The sequence below is a fragment of the Zingiber officinale genome, chromosome 8A (assembly GCF_018446385.1).
Source record: "Zingiber officinale cultivar Zhangliang chromosome 8A, Zo_v1.1, whole genome shotgun sequence".
NCBI lineage: Eukaryota > Viridiplantae > Streptophyta > Magnoliopsida > Zingiberales > Zingiberaceae > Zingiber > Zingiber officinale.
In genome coordinates, this window is record NC_056000.1 from 4,779,591 (window position 1) to 4,799,671 (window position 20,081).

The window sequence follows — 20,081 nt, forward strand, 5'->3', positions numbered from 1 at the left end:
GAGCCGTTGGGATGTAACGGTCGAATTTCCACAGAGGGCAGTCGACTGCATGTTTTAGCAGTCGACTGGTAGGCGGGGTTTTCCAACCCATGGCCTATAAAACCAAAGCTTGGGAGCTTGGTTTGAGTTGACGAAATAGAGGTGGTTAATCTCTATTAGTAGTCTACTTGTGCCCTAGCGTCAAAAGAGTTCTTGTGAGGGTTGTGGTGAGGTTTCTCCACCCACAAGGAGCTACGTGAGCTAGCCGGAGTTTGCCGGGGAGTAATCCACCGAAGGATCGGGATCGTCCACCTTACGGACAGCCGTGGAGTAGGAGCCCTAATCTCCGAACCACGTTAAACGATCGTGTAGCTTGGTTTGCATTTCTTTCTTGCCTTTATCTTTAAGCTTGTTTGTTTTGTTTGTATTTCCGCTGCGCAAACTAACGTTGTAGAAAGAAGCGAATATTTGGGGGTGCCGTCTATCCAACCCCCCTTCAAGCCGGCCACCGATCCCCAATAAGTGGTATCAGAGCGAGGGCGCTCTCCATTGGACTAACCGCCAAGGAAGCACAAGATGACCGGCTTGATAGAACCGCCAAAGCTTGAAGGTAGAGGCTTATGAGACATCACGTATTGGATGATGAAGATGGAGGTGTTCTTCAATACGGATTGGGACAACATGATGGTGGTAAAGGAATCATTCGAAGTCCCAAAGGACAAGAAAGGAAAGAAGCTCCGACCACGACATTGGACGGAGGAGCAAACCACACGATCAAAGGCAAACGACAAGGTAATATCTATATTGATTGATATTGTGCCAAATGACGTGATGAGCCGTGTAGGAAAATACGAGAATGCTCATGATTTGTGGAGCAAGATAAAGAAGGTTCAATGGGAAGAACCTTTGTCTACACAAGAGGAGGAAAAATCCAAAGAAACAGATGAAGAAGCTCAAGTAGAGAAGGACCAATCGGATATGGAGACCAATTCAACATCAAAAGGAGAAGAGAAAGTGAATTTGGTCATATTTGAGGAAAAGGATGAAGAAAGGCCATCCACAAGTGTGGATGAGGAAGATGAGGTAGCATCTACATCCTCAAAGGTTGAAGAAGAATCCAAGACAAGTGAAGAAGAAGAAGAAGTCTTGGAAGTCAACCTAGTGAGCATCTCCACTAAAGCAAAGTCAAAAGATCACATTGTGTGCTTCGGGTGCAATGAAAGAGGACATTACAAGAGTAGATGTCCTATGGGTAAGAAGAAGGTATCTCCTAAACTCAATTCAATCTCTTTAGAATCAAATTTGAGTTGTAGGAAGAAGAAGGAGAAGAAGCACATTAGATGCTTCACGTGTGGAGAACTTGGACACTACCACACAAGATGCTCAAGGAAGGGAGAGTTCAAGAAGTTGGAGCATCTAAAGAAGTGGGAGAAGAAGAAGAGGAGCTCAAGTCCAGGGGGAGCTTCAAGGGTAAGGGAGGTATACCCTAATTTGAAATAGAATTCAAATTCTTATGTTCCCATGCATGCTAGGAAAAATAATGATTATCATTATGTAGCAATGAAAAACTTTGGTTTTAGATATCATGATAGAAATAGGGTAAATTTGAATCATAACCCTAGGAGACCTATGCATGATAGACCTAGGCAAGTTAAATTCTCATTACCTAAGGAGAAGAAGATAATAGAGAACCAAGGCATTAATCCCAAGAAGGGGAGACATATGCCTAGAAAGGGTAAGTCTAGGAATGTCCAAGGTGGACATGTTGATTCTAGGTTTAGGAACCTAGAAAGGGTGAATCAAGCTTTGAAGGCAAAGCTTGATGGTTTGGAAAAATTTCTTAAGAGATTTACTATTGGATCTAAGGGATTGAATATGGTGTTAGGGAGCCAAAGACCCAACAATGATAGATCGGGTTTGGGATAACGATCTAATCCCTCCAAGGTTAAAAGGAGACCATGTGCTAGGGTGGCACATGATAAGGGCAAGGGAGAGTCATCCAAGGCCAAAAATAAATATGCTAGGGTTGCATATGACTATGGCAAGGATGATGTGTCCAAAGTCAAGAAGATAAGGAGATCTTCTAAGGGACATCATTGTGGTTTGGTCACAATAGATGAGTCACCTAGGGAGGTGACTAAGGTTAAGAGCTCTAGGGGAAGCTCAAAGAGTCAATTTGGGACCCATGGCCAATGGATCTCAAGGGGGTTTTACTTGGGAGTCTAGACAAGCCATGGAATGTGCCAAGTGGTTTGGAGACGGACTTGAGTCTCAAACCTAGGGTTTTGGCACAATTAGTTTATGTTTCATGCAAGAAATATGACAATTGGGGTCATATAGCATGAAAATTGGTTTTGGATGTATAAATGCCATTTAAACCAATGCTAGGGATGCATTGTGGGTTAATATGGGCAAATACATGAAGAGGAAGCTAAAACTAGGACTTTAGGTCAAGGTTCAATTGAACTTTTTAGCTAGTTTTGAGTTTTGTGTCAATCTTGGGATTTGTGATAGATACATTTTTGAATGTATTTTTCCCAAGTAGACATGGCTAAAACAGACCTCTCCACAAAATTTGGGGATTTTTGGAGGTCTGTGGAATTATTGGTGTATTTCTGAAATTGGGTCAGAAATGCTGAAAAAGGCTGAAAAACTGTGCCAGTCGACTGCTAGTTTTAGCAGTCGACTGCACCAGTCGACTGCTAAAACTAGCAGTCGATTGGCTGGAAACAGAAGCATTCTGTTCGCTCAACCAGTAGCGACCAGTCGACTGGCACTTCTTGCAGTCGACTGATACTAGTCTGAAATTATTTTCAGCACTGGATTTTGACCAAGTCAACTCATACAAGTGTATGAAATCCATGGGGGATAAACACACGAGTTTAGGGTCAATTGGAACTACAAGTTTTCAACAATTGGGATATTGTTGGAGAACTTTTTGGATGTTAGGCAAAGGGGGAGAAGTAAGGTTTAGTTAGGAAAACCTGAAAGTACCTTTGTGTAGGGGGAGCCTTGGGATAGGTTTTTAAAAAGCCCATTGTAAAAATCCTAGCTCATGGGGAGCGTAGGTGTAGGGGGAGCCTTGGGATAGGTTCAAATGCATGATGCATTGTTACGGCGGTTGCCAAGTGTGTAACCTTGGCAACGTAAGTCCATTCGGCAGTATAAGTCCAAGTGTGTAGCCTTGGCAACGTAAGTCCATTCGGCGTTGTAAGTCCAAGTGTGTAGCCTTGGCATCGTAAGACCATTCGGCGTTGTAAGTCCAAGTGTGTAGCCTTGGCATCGTAAGACCATTGTATGTATTAGCATGTTTATTTACTATTTGTTTTCCCTAACTTAAACGTATTGCCAAACACCAAAAAGGGGGAGATTGTTGGAGCAATCCCAATGGTCCGTGCGACCATGTGTTTTGGTGTTTGGGCAAAGGGTTTAAGTTAGGTTCACCCTTGTATTTGATATGTGTATTTGAGTTGTGCAGGTTTGCAGGATACACATGTGACTCAGGTTGATGGCTTCGGGTCTGGTGAAGGATGGAGCATCTGAGGGACCATGGACAAGGCAGCGAGGACAAGGGCCGAAGGAAGCGACTTCGAGGCATACGCGAAGGATGGCATTGGGGATGAGCCGCGGGCTTGAATGCATCCGAGGGACGAGAGCCAAAGGAAGTAGGCTTGAAGGTAAAAGGTCAAAGCTGCAAAGGAAGCATCAAGTGAGTCATAAGGGTGAGGGTACGAGTGCACGAGAGATTGTACTCGGAGTAAAATCCTAGTTTTTAGGGTTTTACTATAGCAGCACTGTAGCGCTACTGTAGCAGTATTGTAGCGCTACTGTAGCAGTACTGTAGCAGTCGACTGCATGTTTTAGCAGTCGACTGCTGCAGTCGACTGACAGCAAACAAAATGTGTGGAATCGAGCCGTTGGGATGTAACGGTCGAATTTCCACAGAGGGCAGTCGACTGCATGTTTTAGCAGTCGACTGGTAGGCGAGGTTTTCCAACCCATGGCCTATAAAACCAAAGCTTGGGAGCTTGGTTTGAGTTGACGAAATAGAGGTGGTTAATCTCTATTAGTAGTCTACTTGTGCCCTAGCGTCAAAAGAGTTCTTGTGAGGGTTGTGGTGAGGTTTCTCCACCCACAAGGAGCTACGTGAGCTAGCCGGAGTTTGCCGGGGAGTAATCCACCGAAGGATCGGGATCGTCCACCTTACGGACAGCCGTGGAGTAGGAGCCCTAATCTCCGAACCACGTTAAACGATCGTGTAGCTTGGTTTGCATTTCTTTCTTGCCTTTATCTTTAAGCTTGTTTGTTTTGTTTGTATTTCCGCTACGCAAACTAACGTTGTAGAAAGAAGCGACTATTTGGGGGTGCCGTCTATCCAACCCCCCTTCAAACCGGCCACCGATCCCCAATAGAAACCTCCAGCTTAAATGTAGAAGCCCCTTCAATAAGGGTCGTTGGAACACTTGGTGTTATTTCGAAGATGGATGGAGAACCTACTAGCTACTCTCTGGGAGGCTCGGTTATCAAAATGACTGTTCTTGGGCGAGAGGCGGGTCTTTCGGGCAAAGAGCCCACTGGTATAGGTGGCTCAGGGCGGTTGCGCCTCCTCATCCGTAAAGTGGATGGCGGTAGCTCGGGTTCTTCTTCCTCGACCGAATCATTAGTCACTTCCCTGATCGGTGTGGTGGTCAGATCCTCAGCAGTAGCAAGATCACTAATTCACTCAGTTGCTGTGGTAGTAGGGGTAGCTCGAGATGGCCCTTCAGTTATTGGCATCACTCAACTAGAGGAGCTTATTTCTATCCACGTACCTAAGGGCTCTCTGGGGGGAGGGGGCATATCAGTCTCAGTAGAAGCTGTCCTAGTGATGTTCGAAGAAATTTCAGGAGTGGCCAAATCTCGAAAGGTTGCTCTATCTAACTTCAAGAGTTTGCTCATTGAAGTGCCCAACATAGAGTCTTCTGCCAACAAACAAGAAAGGTAAGTTAGCTCTCACAGAAGAAGAAGAAGAAGAAGAAGAACTTATCGAGCGACTTTTCCAACTCTGCAGCGATGGGGCTTAGACGAGCCTGTTATAGAACACCCCATTTTGAATGATAGGGGTACAATTGAAGCACATGCCGCGAGTATCTCTAGGGCCAGAAGATACTCGGGATTCTTCTTGTACTTCTCGAGTGGCGATGGATCCGGAAGCTCTCCTATCCAGTCGATCGGGAATGTGAAAGGCACTGGCAGCTTTAAATAGAAAAACTTACAAGATCGATGCGTGCTAGGGGGAGGGTGAATATCACTCGTGGCTTTTTCAAACTTTTTTAGAAAGCAAACAGAATAAAACATAGAGGAAATAAGTAAACAGATAAAGCAAGCACTAACACTTTGGGTTACTTGGTTCGGAGCCTGTGGCTACTCCAACTCCAAGTCTTACACTCGTTGAGTGTTTACTATAGACAATTCACTATCAATCTGGAATATTACAAAACTGAGTACAATAGATTTATAATTAAAGTAGTACAACTGAAAGTTATATTGACAACAACGATGTTGAAATTGAGAGCTTTTGGTTGTCGGAGTAACATTACAACTTCGTTGGATCGTCTTTGGAGTAGCTCACAGGAGAAAGATCACGAAGATGAGTTGTGTCTACCATCTACTTGAAGAGGACATTTATTAGCGGTTGAAGGCACCTTCAACCCCTTTGAAGGCGCCTCTAGCTCGGATCTTTTCCCCGCAGCTTCGGTTGTTGATATCATCCGCTTTCTGTGAATTTTATCTCTTTGAAGGCGCCTTTAAGTGCATGGAAGGTGCCTTCAATCCTGTATCCAAGTCTCCTTTAGGATCTTAGAAGGCGCCTCCGCACTTCTTCCGCGCGGGCCTTCGGCCAAAGCAGTCGAGGCGCCTCTAACATCCCTAGAGGCGCCGTAGACACTGCTCTTTCAAGCTTTTCTTTGTGCATTTCACTTTTTGCAAGACATATTAGTCCAAATATAAAGTATACCTACAAGACAAAGTTAGCACAATAAAATATGAATAAAAAATTATTTGAAATCCTCCAGACTGTCCGGTTCTAACTTTTAAATTTTTTAGAAATCCTAGGTCGAACCGACGTCTACTGTTCTCTCAACGGGGAATGCGTCCTCCCCTACTCCTCTCAGGAAAAATTACCTTTTGCTAGACCAGTCCTCCAGATCGACTAGACTTTTGCTTAGCGTCTGAGACTTCAGGACTTCATTAAACATCCGCTCCATGACCCATCCAGACTTTCACCTGGTCCGCGACCACTAGGATTTTAACCTAGAGTCCCCGACTCTAGGATTTTGCCCAAAGTGTTCGATCCGCCAAGACTTTATTGCCTAACCATAGCTAGGACTTTCCATAACCTGGGATTACCACCCCTAGGACCTAGGGTTACCTCCCCATAGGGTTTTCCACCTGCCTAGAATCCACTAAGACTTTCGTACAATCTCAATCACACTTGTTAGACAATAAGTAAATTTAATTTTGAACCCTTTGCCATAATCAAAACACAGATTTGATCATTTGGTGCTCTCTGCACCAACAAAACTTACTTTTCTAACCTTTATGGGATGATGCATTGCCTTTTAAAAACTTACATCTCGCTCGGGACACACTACAAGAAAATAATTAGTCTATTGTGCTATTTTTTTTGACAACGCTTATTTTATAGTGTCTTGATAAACATCTTATAAGGACGCTTATAAAAAAAAAATCAATAAAATAAAGATTAAATTAGATCCTTTATCATGACATATTTAATAAATGTCAGTATATCTATTAATCTATTAATAAATATTATATAAAGGGTTAAACTTAATTACTTGTCTTCTCACTTCTCCCTTCTCCCTTCTTCGCACGCAGTTGTATAGCGCGTGAAGCTTCCACTTTTCTGCACACAACACCATGCTGAAGTCGAGCACCTTTCCTTTCTAGACATTCATCTTCTCTCAATTTTTTGCCCTAATCCTCGATTGCCCTCTCCTCGCTTTTTAATTTTTCCCCTCACAGCACGGTCTCGCAACACTCTTGTTGGAGCACTTCGGAAGGATCTGTTGCGAGCACTCCATCCATCTCTTTTTCTAACTATTTTCTGTGTTTGTTGGTTGACACCTGTTTCCCCTCCCCCTTTTCAATTTATCCCCTCATGGCGTAGGTGTGATGACAGACGTTGGTCTTAGCGCTTGGTCTCATAACAGTCTTGTTGGTGCACGTCTGATGGATCAATTTTCTTCTTCAGATGTGTTCTTCGAAAATCTAATTCCCTGAAGAAGGTATGATCCTCAGTTTTGTTTTATTTTTTCTTATCTCCCTAACTTAACTTGGGTTGATGCGTATCAAAAAGAAGAACATTGTAAGTACCCTGTGTTGGTTTTGATGTGGTCAATCGGGTTAAGTTTGGTTCTGTAGTTTTAATGCCTTGTGTCTAATTGTGCATGGACTTAAGAACAGAAGAAGTTGAGCGGAAGATGTAGCGAGCGAGAAGGATAGAATGAGAAATGAGTCGACATGTTTAGTATATCCGAGGGATAAAAAGCTACGAAAAAGTACTCCGGTGGATGAGAAGGATGCGCACAGAGCATTCGAGATACGAAAAGCCGGGAAGGAAGTCTACTCGATGAGAAGATTGGATTTGGGTTCAGGTAAGCTCAACTCTGATAATCAGAGGATCGCACAAGTGATTGGAGATGTTCATTCTCGGATGAGCAGTGCTCGAGGTGCCTCCAAGTGGATTGGAGGCGCCCTCGCCCCTCTATTAAAGCTTTCCTAAAGGAAGTTGAAGGTGCCCTCACGCTTGTCAGAAGAAGTCGCCCTACAGCAGATTACTGGCACCCTCACGCTTCTTGATGGAAGCGCCTCAAGGAAGCCAGAGTCGCCCTCGTGCCTCCAACACAAAGAGTCGTTAGATAACCGTTGAAACGAATGTTGTAAAGAGGAGAAACTTCTATCCTCTTGGAGGTGCCCTAGATCCCATTGGAGGTGCCTCGAAGCAACTGTAACTTTTTCGAAAAGGCTATAAAAAGCTTTTGGTGCTAGGAATTAATCAATAATTACCATACTAATCTTTCTTGCTATTTCTGAGCTTTCAAAGTATGTAAAAGGCTTCTCTACCTTTAACGAAGAAGATTTTGAATTTTTCACTTGTCTTAGATTAACAAACACCTATGTTGTAACCAAGTAATTCTTTTATCCTCTTACTTATTTTATGCATTTTATTTTGATTGTATAATTAATATTGTGTCCTTACTAAATTTGAAAAGTAAGAGATTTTTAACCGTCTTTTCAGGCTATTCACCCTCTCTCTAGTTGGCCTAACGTAGACCAACAATGGCTTCATTATGGCGCGATAGTAAAGCATAGACAATGCCTCCATGCTCTATCTCATCTAAAAACCAAGATATAAAAAGCAGATTAAAATTCTTGGCACTTGAGTTGGAGTGGTTTCTTCTCGCCATGGCGCCAACACAATATTTTTTCCCTTGTCCTGAAAGGTATATGTATTATTTCACCCATCATGAACACTACGGTCATATTGTTAAGGCCACCCCAATAATACATGGCATGCATCTATGACCACCACATCACATCAAGTACTGTCAAAATATTTGCCAATTGAGAATAACACAAGGCATCATCGATCTACAATTACCTCATTATTTTTATTTAGCTAGGAGAAATTGTTTAGGATAACGATCCATTTTCAGTTGTAATTTCTAGACAGCCTCAGCAGAGACTTCGTTCTCACAACTACAGCTGTCAATGATTATCTTGAAGACTTTATCGACGATGGTGCAGGTAATATGAAAAATATTAGTTCTCAACTAATTTTCCTTTGAATCGCTCTTAGGAGTCAATAGACTTTTACAAATGACCATTGTCACTTGGTCGTTACCATAAATCACCTCGTCAGACACATCATATTCAGAGTCATTAATTGGTTCGATCTCTTTTTCCATTTCTTCCTTGATCAACAGATATTTGCCTTTTTGATTAGCAGGAGCATGTTTCTTTGATCGATTAGCCTTATGTCCTTGTTTTCCACAATGATAACACGTGATAGAAGCATTAGAATTAACCTATCAAGGCCATTGTGAATGTTGTGGCAGTATAAAACATGAGCATTAAGGGTGAATTAATCGATTATTTTAGTCGCCCCTCACTGTTGATTTTTGATTTTGTTGTTTTTCAACAATTAGTGCATGCTGGTAGGCTATAGATACGGTCCAGAACGAATGAAGCTTGAGGGCATCTTGTAGGGACTAACGCAACCCCCCCCCCCCCCCCTAGTGTCGTGAGACTGTCTGCTCCTCCGTTCAGATAGCTCATTTCAGCCAATCAACTCGTGAAACTCTTCCATATATTCATCGATCAACCTCGCGCCCTGTCGCAACGAGTGAAGACGCTGAAACATAGCTTGAGTGTAGCTAAAGGGTAGAAAGTAACCCCCTCAACTTCTTCTTCATCTTATCCCAATTGTCTATTTTGGACTTGCCCTGTTTGTCCTGTGAACGCCGCATCTGTTCCTACCATGCCGATGTTCACCTCTTGAGTCTGATGGCAATCAACTTCACTTTCATCCGATCTAGAACCTGCTTGCATTCAAATATTCGCTCCCTTCATTCAGCCAATCAACAAAACTCTCTACTTGTAATGTACTAGAAAATTCGAATAGTTCAATATGAAAACCAAGGTCTTCATAAAGCTCCTCTCGAACATGACTTTCTTGGCTAGCAGTCTGACAGTAGTAAGGATTCTTGAAAGTAGAATCAGATCCTCAATCTGAAATCTCCTGACCTTCAAGATTTTGCGTCGCCACCATTGTTGTCATCTACTGGGTTAAATTTGTAATTTGCCTCCGTAAATCCTCAATCGTCATTATGTTCTGGACGTTGCGCCCATGGTGCTCGGCTTCCTCAATCAAAGTTTGCCTGTTGTTGCAACCACAACCATGACCATGATAAACCTTCATTGAATCTGATACTCGACTTCCTTAATCGGACACTACCGACTCTGATACCAACTGATGCTGGGCAGGATAGCGATTATCCTGCGGGCTAACGAGAGGGGAGATTGCCATATTAGAGGAGAAACTCAAGAAGCGAGAATGCCAAAAAATTAGGAAAACTCATTGGATTTATCAGAAAATGGAACTTTATTAATAAAAGAAAACATCAATTGGCGGTTACGCACGTTTTTCATTTTTATTTTCTAGAAAACGCGCGTTTTTCGTGCTTGTTTTCTAAAAAAATAGCTAGTGTTTTCTAGAAAAATAGAAAATGATAAAAAGTCATTTTCTGTTTTCTAGAAAATGCGCGTTTTTCAGAAAATGAAAATGGAAAATACGCGTACCAAACGCACCCGTAGATTTTTAAATTCTGCACTTGTGGCAATGATAGAGTCTGAGTTCGAATTCTAAATTAAAAATTATGACCGTTTGAAGTTTAAAGGATCATATTTGATTAATCCTATATCAATTTGAAGTTTAAAGGATCATATTTGATTAATCCTATATCAATTTGAAGTTTAAAGGATCATATTTGATTAATCCTATATCAATTAGTGTAATTGTATCATTATATAGGTTAATTATAAATTGTATTCATGTATCATCATTAATTAATCATTGTATTCATAAAGTAATTAGTATTAATTATTGGCAGAAAGTAGGCAAAACATCTATTTATTCACTTGATATTAGCAGCTAGACAAGAGACGTCCGGTGTCCTAAAATGTGCATCCTTCACCATTATTTCAATCTCCAAATTCTAAATTTAGATAAATTAAGATAAGTCATTGTTCTCATGCGGACCTAATTAAGATCTGATTCGCACGATTGCGTATGTTTTCACATGGATGTTAGATCATATTTGAAAATGATACGGAAGCTAGCTAGAGATGTGATTTCTTTATTGACTAGGCTAATCCTATGCTCCGATCCGTAGCACAAAAAATATCAATGTCAGATTAAAGGGGTCCTCGATGTTGATCCTTCGACGCTCAAGTAAATCATCGGAATAGTAGAAAGACGATGGAGCAATCTAACAGCAATGAGAGCACAAGCACAAATAACAAATATCACATACCTCTATCGATACATGAACCTCCCTTTATATAGTGTTATAGTAGGCGACATGCATACTTTTCAAGGTGCGAGTATGTTTTCTCAACCGTCCTATGAAAAGACATATCAGAAAGATATCTTTGACATCATACCTTAATAGGACATGCAAATCCTTAACATGACAATAAAAGCTTCCGTCATATAATTTATCTGTTGATCATATCCTGTTGTTAGCGGCATTATCTCCTAGAGAGATATTATGAGATACGGGAGGGGTCCAAATCTTTTAGCTTAGTGGGATAGCCGCTCGATCGGGACTCCCCGCCCGGTCGATCTCAACTGCTGTTCTCCTCAGTAGTACCTCAGTTCAATAGGTTGTTTCTTATTCGGTTAGTTGAAAGATCTACTCTGTTGAACTTTCTACCCGATCGAACCCTACAAACCCGATCGAAGTCAACTTCCACTCGATCCATTTTTAATGAACCCATTAATTTTCTGACACTGTCCTACATTTAACTTATATTTGATAGATGTCTCTCAAGGAGATTCTTATAAAGAGTAATAATAATTATAAGAGATTTATTCTAATTCCTATCGTAAAAGAGAAGAAGGAAGAAGAGAGATGGCGGGAGGAGTCAGTCGACGGCCGATGTCGGCGTCGATGAGGAGGGAGGAAGAGGGTCCTCTCGACGGCGGACCCAAAAACGCGAGAGCCTCCCCTATGAACACTACCATCCCCTAAAAATTTAAACCCTTCCTCCCTCAAAAGACCAAAATGACCCTCCCTTCTTCCCTAATTATTCTCATGCCCCCAACTTCATCCGTATCAATCATTATAAGAGATTTATTCTAATTCCTCTCGTAAAGGGATAATTCTAGAAGTTGGGAGATGATAAGTCTTCAGAAAGTACCATCGCAATCCTGCTTATCGTCTTCCGAACTGAAAATCTATGCCGGCCCTCTCAGTTCAACCGAGAGATAAAAAACCGAATGCAGTTACGTTGCTGCGTGCACGTAGCTCACGAGTGCTGGCTCTGGCAATCAATGCGTGAACTCTGCATGAGTACTGAATCAACGGGACCATCTGAAACTGTTCATCGTCTTTTGGCATCTGGTGGGCGGATAATTTATACACATCTGTACGCATATAACGATGGGCCACGCACGATTCGCTGTAAAGTCTTGTCGTTCCAGCGAGGAATTCATCTCCGTCGTCACTTGTTCTCTACCTAGCTAGTTGATGGCGGATCGTCCTGAGCTGGATGCCCCTCCACAGTTTCACTTACCGTGTCCGCGGATGACCTCTCGATGTGGCGTTCCTATCGTTGCCTGCCCACGGTGGGGTCTCGGGCAATGCATTGCTGGGGAAGATCTATGCTAGCTAGCTCTCCTTTAATCCATGGAGTTTCTCGGCAGGTCCTTCGTTCCAACAAATAGATCAATATTTAGAATGATAAGTAGAATGATGCACCTCATTAATTCCTATATTTGATTCACTTTAATATAGCTAAACTCATTTCGTATGTGGTCCTTTCAAGCTTCGGTCAACTAGTTTGATTCACTGGATCCGTTTTATCTAGCTTACCTAATTAATATATACTTATAATTATCTTGTTTTATCTACGTTCTATTTCAGCTCCTAGCTAGCTCTCCAGAAAACAGAGGAATTCTCAGATAGATTCCACGACGAGAGCATAAGAAGTAGAAGATAATTAAAGGGATCCAAGGATGGAGAGGCTCAAATCGACTTTCAAATCTCTCCGGGGAGCCGTCACCGGAGTCAGACCCATTGGCTCCGTCTGCGTCCAGGAAGCCAACACCGAATCCTTCCTAGGAGACGTCGACCTCTGTTCCACCTCCGAATCCTCCGGCTCCGCGCCCATCTCCTTAAACCTCCGGCATGACTCGCCCCCGCCTCGTGAGGACGACTCCACAGCACCTTCATCGTCCTCTTCGAGCATCGGCCACGACCTGCCCATAGGCCCCATCAGTTCTGAAAGATTCTTCTTCTCGCCCTGTACCAGCAAATCCATCGTGGAAGATCGGTCCTGCAAGGCTGCCTTGTGCGAGACAGTGGACGTGTCGTCGGAGGACCCGTACCGCGACTTCCTAGCGTCCATGGAGGAGGTGGTGGCGGCGCACGAGTTGAGGGAGTGGCGCTGCCTCCAGGAGCTTCTGCATTGCTACTTGAGGCTCAACGAGAGGAAGAACCACAAGGTCATCGTGCTAGCGTTTGTGGATTTGTTGATGCGTCTCATGGAACAGGATGAGCCAAGGAAGTCTCGCATGGAAGACTACCTTCCTTCTCGTTCTCGATCGTAAGTTTTGTAATTGAATCAATTGTAATTATTTCTTGATCTCAATTCATCCAAAAATCAGTATGATGGATCATCCTTCTTCGATCTTAATGTACGTGCATCTTTTCGTTCTAAATAATTTGGTTATGTTACGACTAGATAGAGAGCCCGACTTACTATTCTTCACCTTTAATTTGGAATACCTTGTATTGATAATCCAGTAGTTCTCATGCCGTTTGATAATTCAAGGGGAATGCCTTGCTTGTAACGGTTTGCCATAAACGAGTTAAAAAAACATTGGTTGACTAAGAATATATATATATATATATATATATATATATATATATATATATATATATATATATATATATATATACAGCAATATCTAACTATAGGCCGTACCTACGATTTTGTCCGAGTCCAAAGGCTTCTCAGATCACGCACACAATACTCAATCACATGACCTGAGACCTACTCGTTATGGTTACCATACGAAACCCTGTGACTCGTGATCTGACGGCTCAAACTTATTAATCTGTCCAGAACGGTCGTTTCGATCAGTACCATTCATGCGTAGTACATGATATTGACAAGACCAGAAGATCAATGAGATAAACATATTTTTGCTTTAAATTTTATGCTTCCTTCGAGTGCGAAGAAGTTCATATTCCTCAAGCCTTTTCTCTTTGTTTCTGCATCCATCATCCATGGCCTGTAAAATGAGCATATATAATCATGCACGGGGACCCCGAATACTGTAGGGTTTGCCAACCCATGTGATGAGAAACTATTTGACGTGGTCCATGCAATTGAACTATTGAAGAGACAGTGCACCATGCATCCTCCTCTTTGTGTGCATTACCGTATATATGCATGATGCAGAACTTACCGTTGGTGGAGGTTGAGCCCGTTAAGTTCTTTCGAAAATTTGAGAAAGGGTTCGTGTGGGTTTTCTTTTTACATGGTTAAACAAATTCCCATTTTAATTATAAAAAAGACATGCAATTGACTGTAAGAAAATTTTTCTTGGATTGATATTGATGCGAGAAATATCAAAAGCCTCTATGTAAGTGGAAAAAGTCAATATTCTAACATAGCGGGACGTCAAAGGATGGATAGATCAACTTGATTGATTTTCGATCAGGATAGTTGACAAGAGAGTTAGTAAGGTCTGATCAAGATATCCAAGACAACTCCCCGATCAAGCTCGTTGGACTCGCCTTTGAGCTAAAAAACTTTGTTGGATTCTCCCAAAGCTTCTCTATCTAAGATAGATCGATTGAATTCTCCTGATTCCAGCGGTTTAGCTTCCCATATTCCATCCCACTCTGCTTAGTGTGAATCAGTCCACTCCATTAAATACAGAGTGTGGCGTGTCATAGCACATCATAGCACAGGGACAATATATGATTATATAGATACATGATATGAACGGTAAGATTGGTTGATATAACAAATATATAACGATGTGATTTTTTTTTATTTGACAGGACATCTAATTACCGAAGAGAAATTATCATCCCAGTAGTATTATAAAAGGAGTCCACTTCCACCAACTCATGTGTGCTTTTTTACGCACGCACACTCATTTTTTGTTCATCTAGCTACTTTATCTTCCTCAGAGTGGAACTCAGTTATTTGACCTAGTATACTTAAGAATGACCGAGCCTTGAATGTTGAATTGTAAAATCTAGAAGAAATTAACAAAATAGGTGTTTGAAAAGTAATCACTCTCCCGTTGAAGATCAATGGCAGGCTTATGCCAACCTTTGGATTATCTGAAGCAGTAATAGATGTTTGAGAAGGCTTATGAAGAATCTTAATGCATGCAATCCTATACTGGAGGAGCAATTTTAAAAATCTTTACTAAATTCTTATTTAACATCAAGTTGTGTTTATCATTTTATATACACATGGCTGAAAAAATAGACGCCAAGATGTTCTATGCTTGATGATCAACATACCTATCAGCAGCAATGATCTTAGCCTCCAAATGACACAAGAAATTTACCTATTAGAAGCATTGATCTGGCTTACAAATGGCAAAAAAAAAGTTATTAAAATGAATGAAAATGTATACCAAAGTCACGTCAAGACTAATTTGATTACTTGGTGTAGACCATGAAGTATAAAAGGCCATGAGATGACACAATCTCTAATGTCGAAAATGAAGAATATTTTCACAAATAGCCTCACAATCCTCTGCACTTTATACTTGCACTTTATTTCGAAGTTACTTTTTCTTGTTTTTGAAAAAGAAAATCAATTCGATCATTGCTTGAGTTAGATGTATATAAATGTCTAATGCATACTTTGGCAACTTATATATAGCACAGAACCCAGCTATATATTTCATAACACCATACCCTCAATATCGAAAAGCATGCAAGAAAGCAGATAACAGGGGCACAGTATTAAGAAGAAAGGAACTGAAACTGCGTACTCCATTCTAAGACAAAATAACGATACATACCATTCAGCGAACCGTTCAGGAGGAGGAGAAGGAGGAATGAACACCAAATATTGAAGATAGAAAAGTTCTCTTATTGGTTTTTGCATACATACGGATTACTTCCTCGTTCCTCAACCTCCTCATGCACGTACCGATCATCATTAGCACATAGCGAGAGCGGCACGCTGCTCCGCGGCCTTCTTCATTTGTCGAGCCAATGAGCGAGTTGCGTGGGGTTCACCACGCCCGGAATGCAGGCTGCCTCCGCCTTCAGCAAATAAGTCACCGCCGCATACGAGCTCGGCGCTTCCCGGCCCCGAATCGACTCTCCAGAGCTCGCCGCCTTGTCGAGCTCCGACCCCGCGCCCGTTTCCTTCCCCCACCGCTTCCCCAACAGCGTCCCTCCGGTCAGGAACTCGTGCGCCAGGCACCCGGCCAGCAGCCGGTTGTTGCCGGCTCGAACCGGACCAGGAACAGGAATCGGGCTAGGTCCGATCCGAGTGTGACTCGTTTCGGGCGCTGCCACAGCCGGAGATTGAGTCAGAGACGAGTCCGACGAGTCACGTTCCTTCCGCTTACGCCGGGCGTCATTAGTCGCCTCCGCGATCCGCGCGTGACTCAACATTCCTGGGCCCACCACGTCAACCAAGGTGTCTCGTGTCCACACGAAACACCAGGATTATTTGTAATAACAACAGGTTTTTTTCGGGAAAAAAAAATTACAGGGAGGGGCGAGGGAGTTTTGACAAAATGAAAGATTCAGGGAGCAAAATAAAAAAAGAACACAACAGAACGAAGCGAAGTGGGGGGAAGATGCCGCCGCCGGAAGATGGCGGAGGCCGCGGCCGTGATGGTGATCAAATGGCGGCGGCGCCGACAATCGACGGCGGAAGGGAAGAATCGAGCGTAGTAGAGAGCCGGAGCAGCAAAGAGGAATTAGGGATTTTGAGTGCAGAAAATGATCTGGATATGCTAGTGCCTTGTACAGAGCAGCGTTAGAATCGATAAGGCATATAATGACGAAAATGCCATGAGGAACGCTCGAATGACCAGATTAGCCATGGGCCTTCGGTAAAAGACACCGGCGAATAGGAGTAAATATAACCGAAGTCAGGGGCAGTTTTGTATTACCGAAAATCGCAATTGGATCGCGACGTCTATCAGCGAGGAAATTCCCTAGACATTACTTTCTTTTACTAACCCAGTCTTACCCCCCACGGGGTTTAGTTTGGGACCCACAATAATGGAGAGTCGGGTCGTCGTCTTGATCGCTTGGACAGTGGGTGTGGTCCAAACGAGAGTTGAAACGGTATCGAGAGCAACGGTGGTTTATTGAGCCACGTGTAACGATCGACAGACCGATCAGGATGTGGTGCTCAGTCTCGTGTTCCACACATACTGCTCCGGTTCTAAATAAATTCGAAAAATCTATTCACGGGATGTTTTCTCCCATGAAAATTAAATGTAGATACGGCTGTGAATTGAACATAAAATATAAAAACATCAATTAACCTTTATATATATATTTTTCTAACAATAATATTTTTTAAAAATATTATTTATCTTCTACGGGTTTTCATTTTCAGGACATATTTCATCCGTTTCGAGACTGGGCCGTCAACATGCTAGAAGCCCAAGAGATTTAATAGCCCAACTAAAATATCTACACATGCATCTCGATTGCATAATTTAATTACTGCATCAATTATCTTATCGACTCGGAGTCTTATCACCAAAACCACTGGCCCAACGCCCACATTTTGAGTAGACAAAGTCCTTGAGACGTCACGTCACGTGGCACTCGGTTGCCCACCGTTGGGGGCGCAAGAGCCACAGTGCAGACCGCAAATTGCACCCGACCAGAAACAGCTTCCACAAACATCTCCTTTCCAGATATTCGATACGTGAAAGCTGTTTCGGCTGTCCTTCAAATTTGCCCAATTTTCTTATCGAGGTGGCAAAGGTACGTTCATTCCAACATCCCATCAATTAGAGGAATCGAAGGAGCTTTGGTTGAACGGAGCAGTGAATCGGAATAGTTAGGCTCCAGGACTTGAGCAGATAGATTGGAGGAATAGAAGGACTTCAGCTAAGCAAAGCATTGAGTCGGGGGAGTTGTGTCCTAGAAGTCAGACAAATCGATTGGAAAAATTGAAGGAGTTTCTGGTTGAGCAAAGTAGTGAGTCGAGGAGCTGGACCAAGGAGTTGGGCAGATGAACTAGAGGAGTTAAAGGAGTTTCTAGCTAAGCGGAGTAGTGAGTCAAAGGAGTAGGACCCTAGGAGTCAGGTGGACCATTAAAGTGTAGGGTCAAAAGATTTTAGATATCTCTATAATAATATGATATTGTCCACTTTCGACCTAAGTTAAAAGATATCATGCCAATAGAGATATCTTTTTCCTATAAACTCATGATTTTTTTCATAAATTTTTAATATGAGACTATGTTTGCAATCTTGCAACCCCAACAATTCCCCTTTCCAAACAAAGAACCATAGGGTCCTCCTCAAGTATCAGATCACTCTTAACCTGCTCAGGATCTCCCCTTGAGCATCAAGTTACTCTTGACCTGCTCAGGGGCTCCCCTCAAGTATCAGGTCACTGACCTATTCAGAGTCTCTCCTACTTCGTTCAAGGTTTCACCCACATGGTTTGATCTTGGATCATGACTTTAGCTCGTGCATTTTTTTGCGGTTAATCTAGTGAAGAGCAACCTCACTTTGATATCAATTGTAGGACCAAAAGATTTTAGATATCTCCATAATAATATGATATTGTCCACTTTGGGCTTTCTCTTGGGCTCTATCCAAAATGTCTCACACCAATAGAGATATCTTTTTTCTTATAAACTCATGATCTTTTCCATGTATTTTCAATGTGAAACTATATTTACAACCTTACAACCCTAACATAAAGGTCACTTAATGTGGATCTATCATCTTCGATGAAAATGGATAGGTTGAATGTGTTAGAACCCCAAGGTTATTTTGGTGTGATCAACAAGTTAAGTTAGGTCCTGTGTCGTTTTAACCTTGTGTCTAAGTGTGCAGGAGCTTAGGAGCACAGGTACTCGAGCGAAAGACGCAGCTAGCGAGAAGGACGACACGCGGTGCGTCCGAGGGACGAGGTGCTGCAGAAGAGTACCCGGTGGACGAGAAGGAAACGTGTGGTGGTTCCGAGGGACGAAAGCCGGAGCGGAAGATTACTCGGGGAGCAAGAGACGCAGCTAGCGAGAAGGTCGGAACGGGGTGCAATCGAGGGAAGAAAACTGCGGATAAGTACGTTGGTGGACGAGAAGGAAACACGCAGCGATTCCGAGGGACGAGAAGCCGGAGCGGAAGCCCGCTCGAGAAGACCGGAAGTTGGGTTCGGGTGAGCCCTTTTCCGAATGGCAGAGATCACCCAAGCGAGCGGATCGGAGCAGGAGACTCGGATCGAAGCGGGACTGAACTAGAGAAGAGGTCCCGGACAAAAAGTCAACAACTGTTGACTTTTTGCTCCGGGGCGCCCGGAACCATTCCGGGTGCCCGGAGCAGTCCGAGGCGCCCGGAATGGCTCCGGGCGCCCGGACCTGGAATTTGACCAGATCGAGTCAAAACTGGATCTGAACGTTGGGGATAAAGTTTTATCCCCCTAGGGCGCCCGGAACCCCTTCGGGGCGCCCCGACCAAGGCTATAAATATAGCCTTGGTCCAGAAGTTTTTTAACGAACTCTGAATTGTAATTTCAACGCTTGTAAGCTTTAGTCTAGAGTTGAGATTCTGTTTTCTGTGTTTCAACGTTGTACGAGGCTTCGCCGCCTGAAGGAGTTTTTAGTAAGCTTAATCTTCCTTGGATTAACAACCACATCGGTTGTAACCAAGTAAATCCTTGTGCCTCGCTTTTTCTTTATGCTTTTAATTTATCTGCTTACTTTATATATACAAGTGTTAGCTTAAAGAGTTCGAGGAAGGTTGTTGTTTACTTTTTATTTTACAGGACTATCCAACAATCCCCCTTTCAGCCGGCCCAACGGTCCCACAAGTGGTATCAGAGCCGAAGCGCTTCAGGAGGACTAACCACCGATCGAAGCAACGATATGACCAGCGCTAACATCTATCCACCAACATTCGAGGGGGAGTTCGCATTCTGGAAGTGACGAATGGAGGTTTACTTTAAAACTGATTTCAATATGTTATTAATAATGAAGTATGGTTTTATAATGCCCAAAAGCAAAGAAGGAGAAGAACTTAAGGAGCATCAATGGACTGAGAGCAGCGCGACAAATTCATGGCAAACGGT

General features: G+C 42.8%; 2 protein-coding genes across 2 annotated transcripts; one reads left to right on the forward strand and one right to left on the reverse strand.

Annotated features, from left to right (window-relative positions):
* The first annotated feature begins 12,482 nt into the window (after positions 1-12,482).
* Positions 12,483-13,434, forward strand: LOC122012034 (transcription repressor OFP13-like). The gene has a single exon (XM_042568480.1). It carries the CDS (start codon positions 12,782-12,784, stop codon positions 13,373-13,375), a length of 594 nt encoding a protein of 197 aa, XP_042424414.1. The 5' UTR covers positions 12,483-12,781; the 3' UTR covers positions 13,376-13,434.
* A 2,570-nt stretch (positions 13,435-16,004) lies between these two features.
* Positions 16,005-16,427, reverse strand: LOC122009797. Its single transcript, XM_042566089.1, has one exon. The coding sequence runs from the start codon at positions 16,425-16,427 to the stop codon at positions 16,005-16,007; it is 423 nt and encodes a 140-aa protein (XP_042422023.1).
* Positions 16,428-20,081: the final 3,654 nt, after the last annotated feature.

What these genes read in the sequence shown, in the direction of transcription:
- LOC122012034 (XM_042568480.1), top strand. Translation starts at nt 12,782, where the DNA reads ATGGAGAGGCTCAAATCGACTTTCAAATCTCTCCGGGGAGCCGTCACC.
- LOC122009797 (XM_042566089.1), bottom strand. Translation starts at nt 16,427, where the DNA reads ATGTTGAGTCACGCGCGGATCGCGGAGGCGACTAATGACGCCCGGCGT.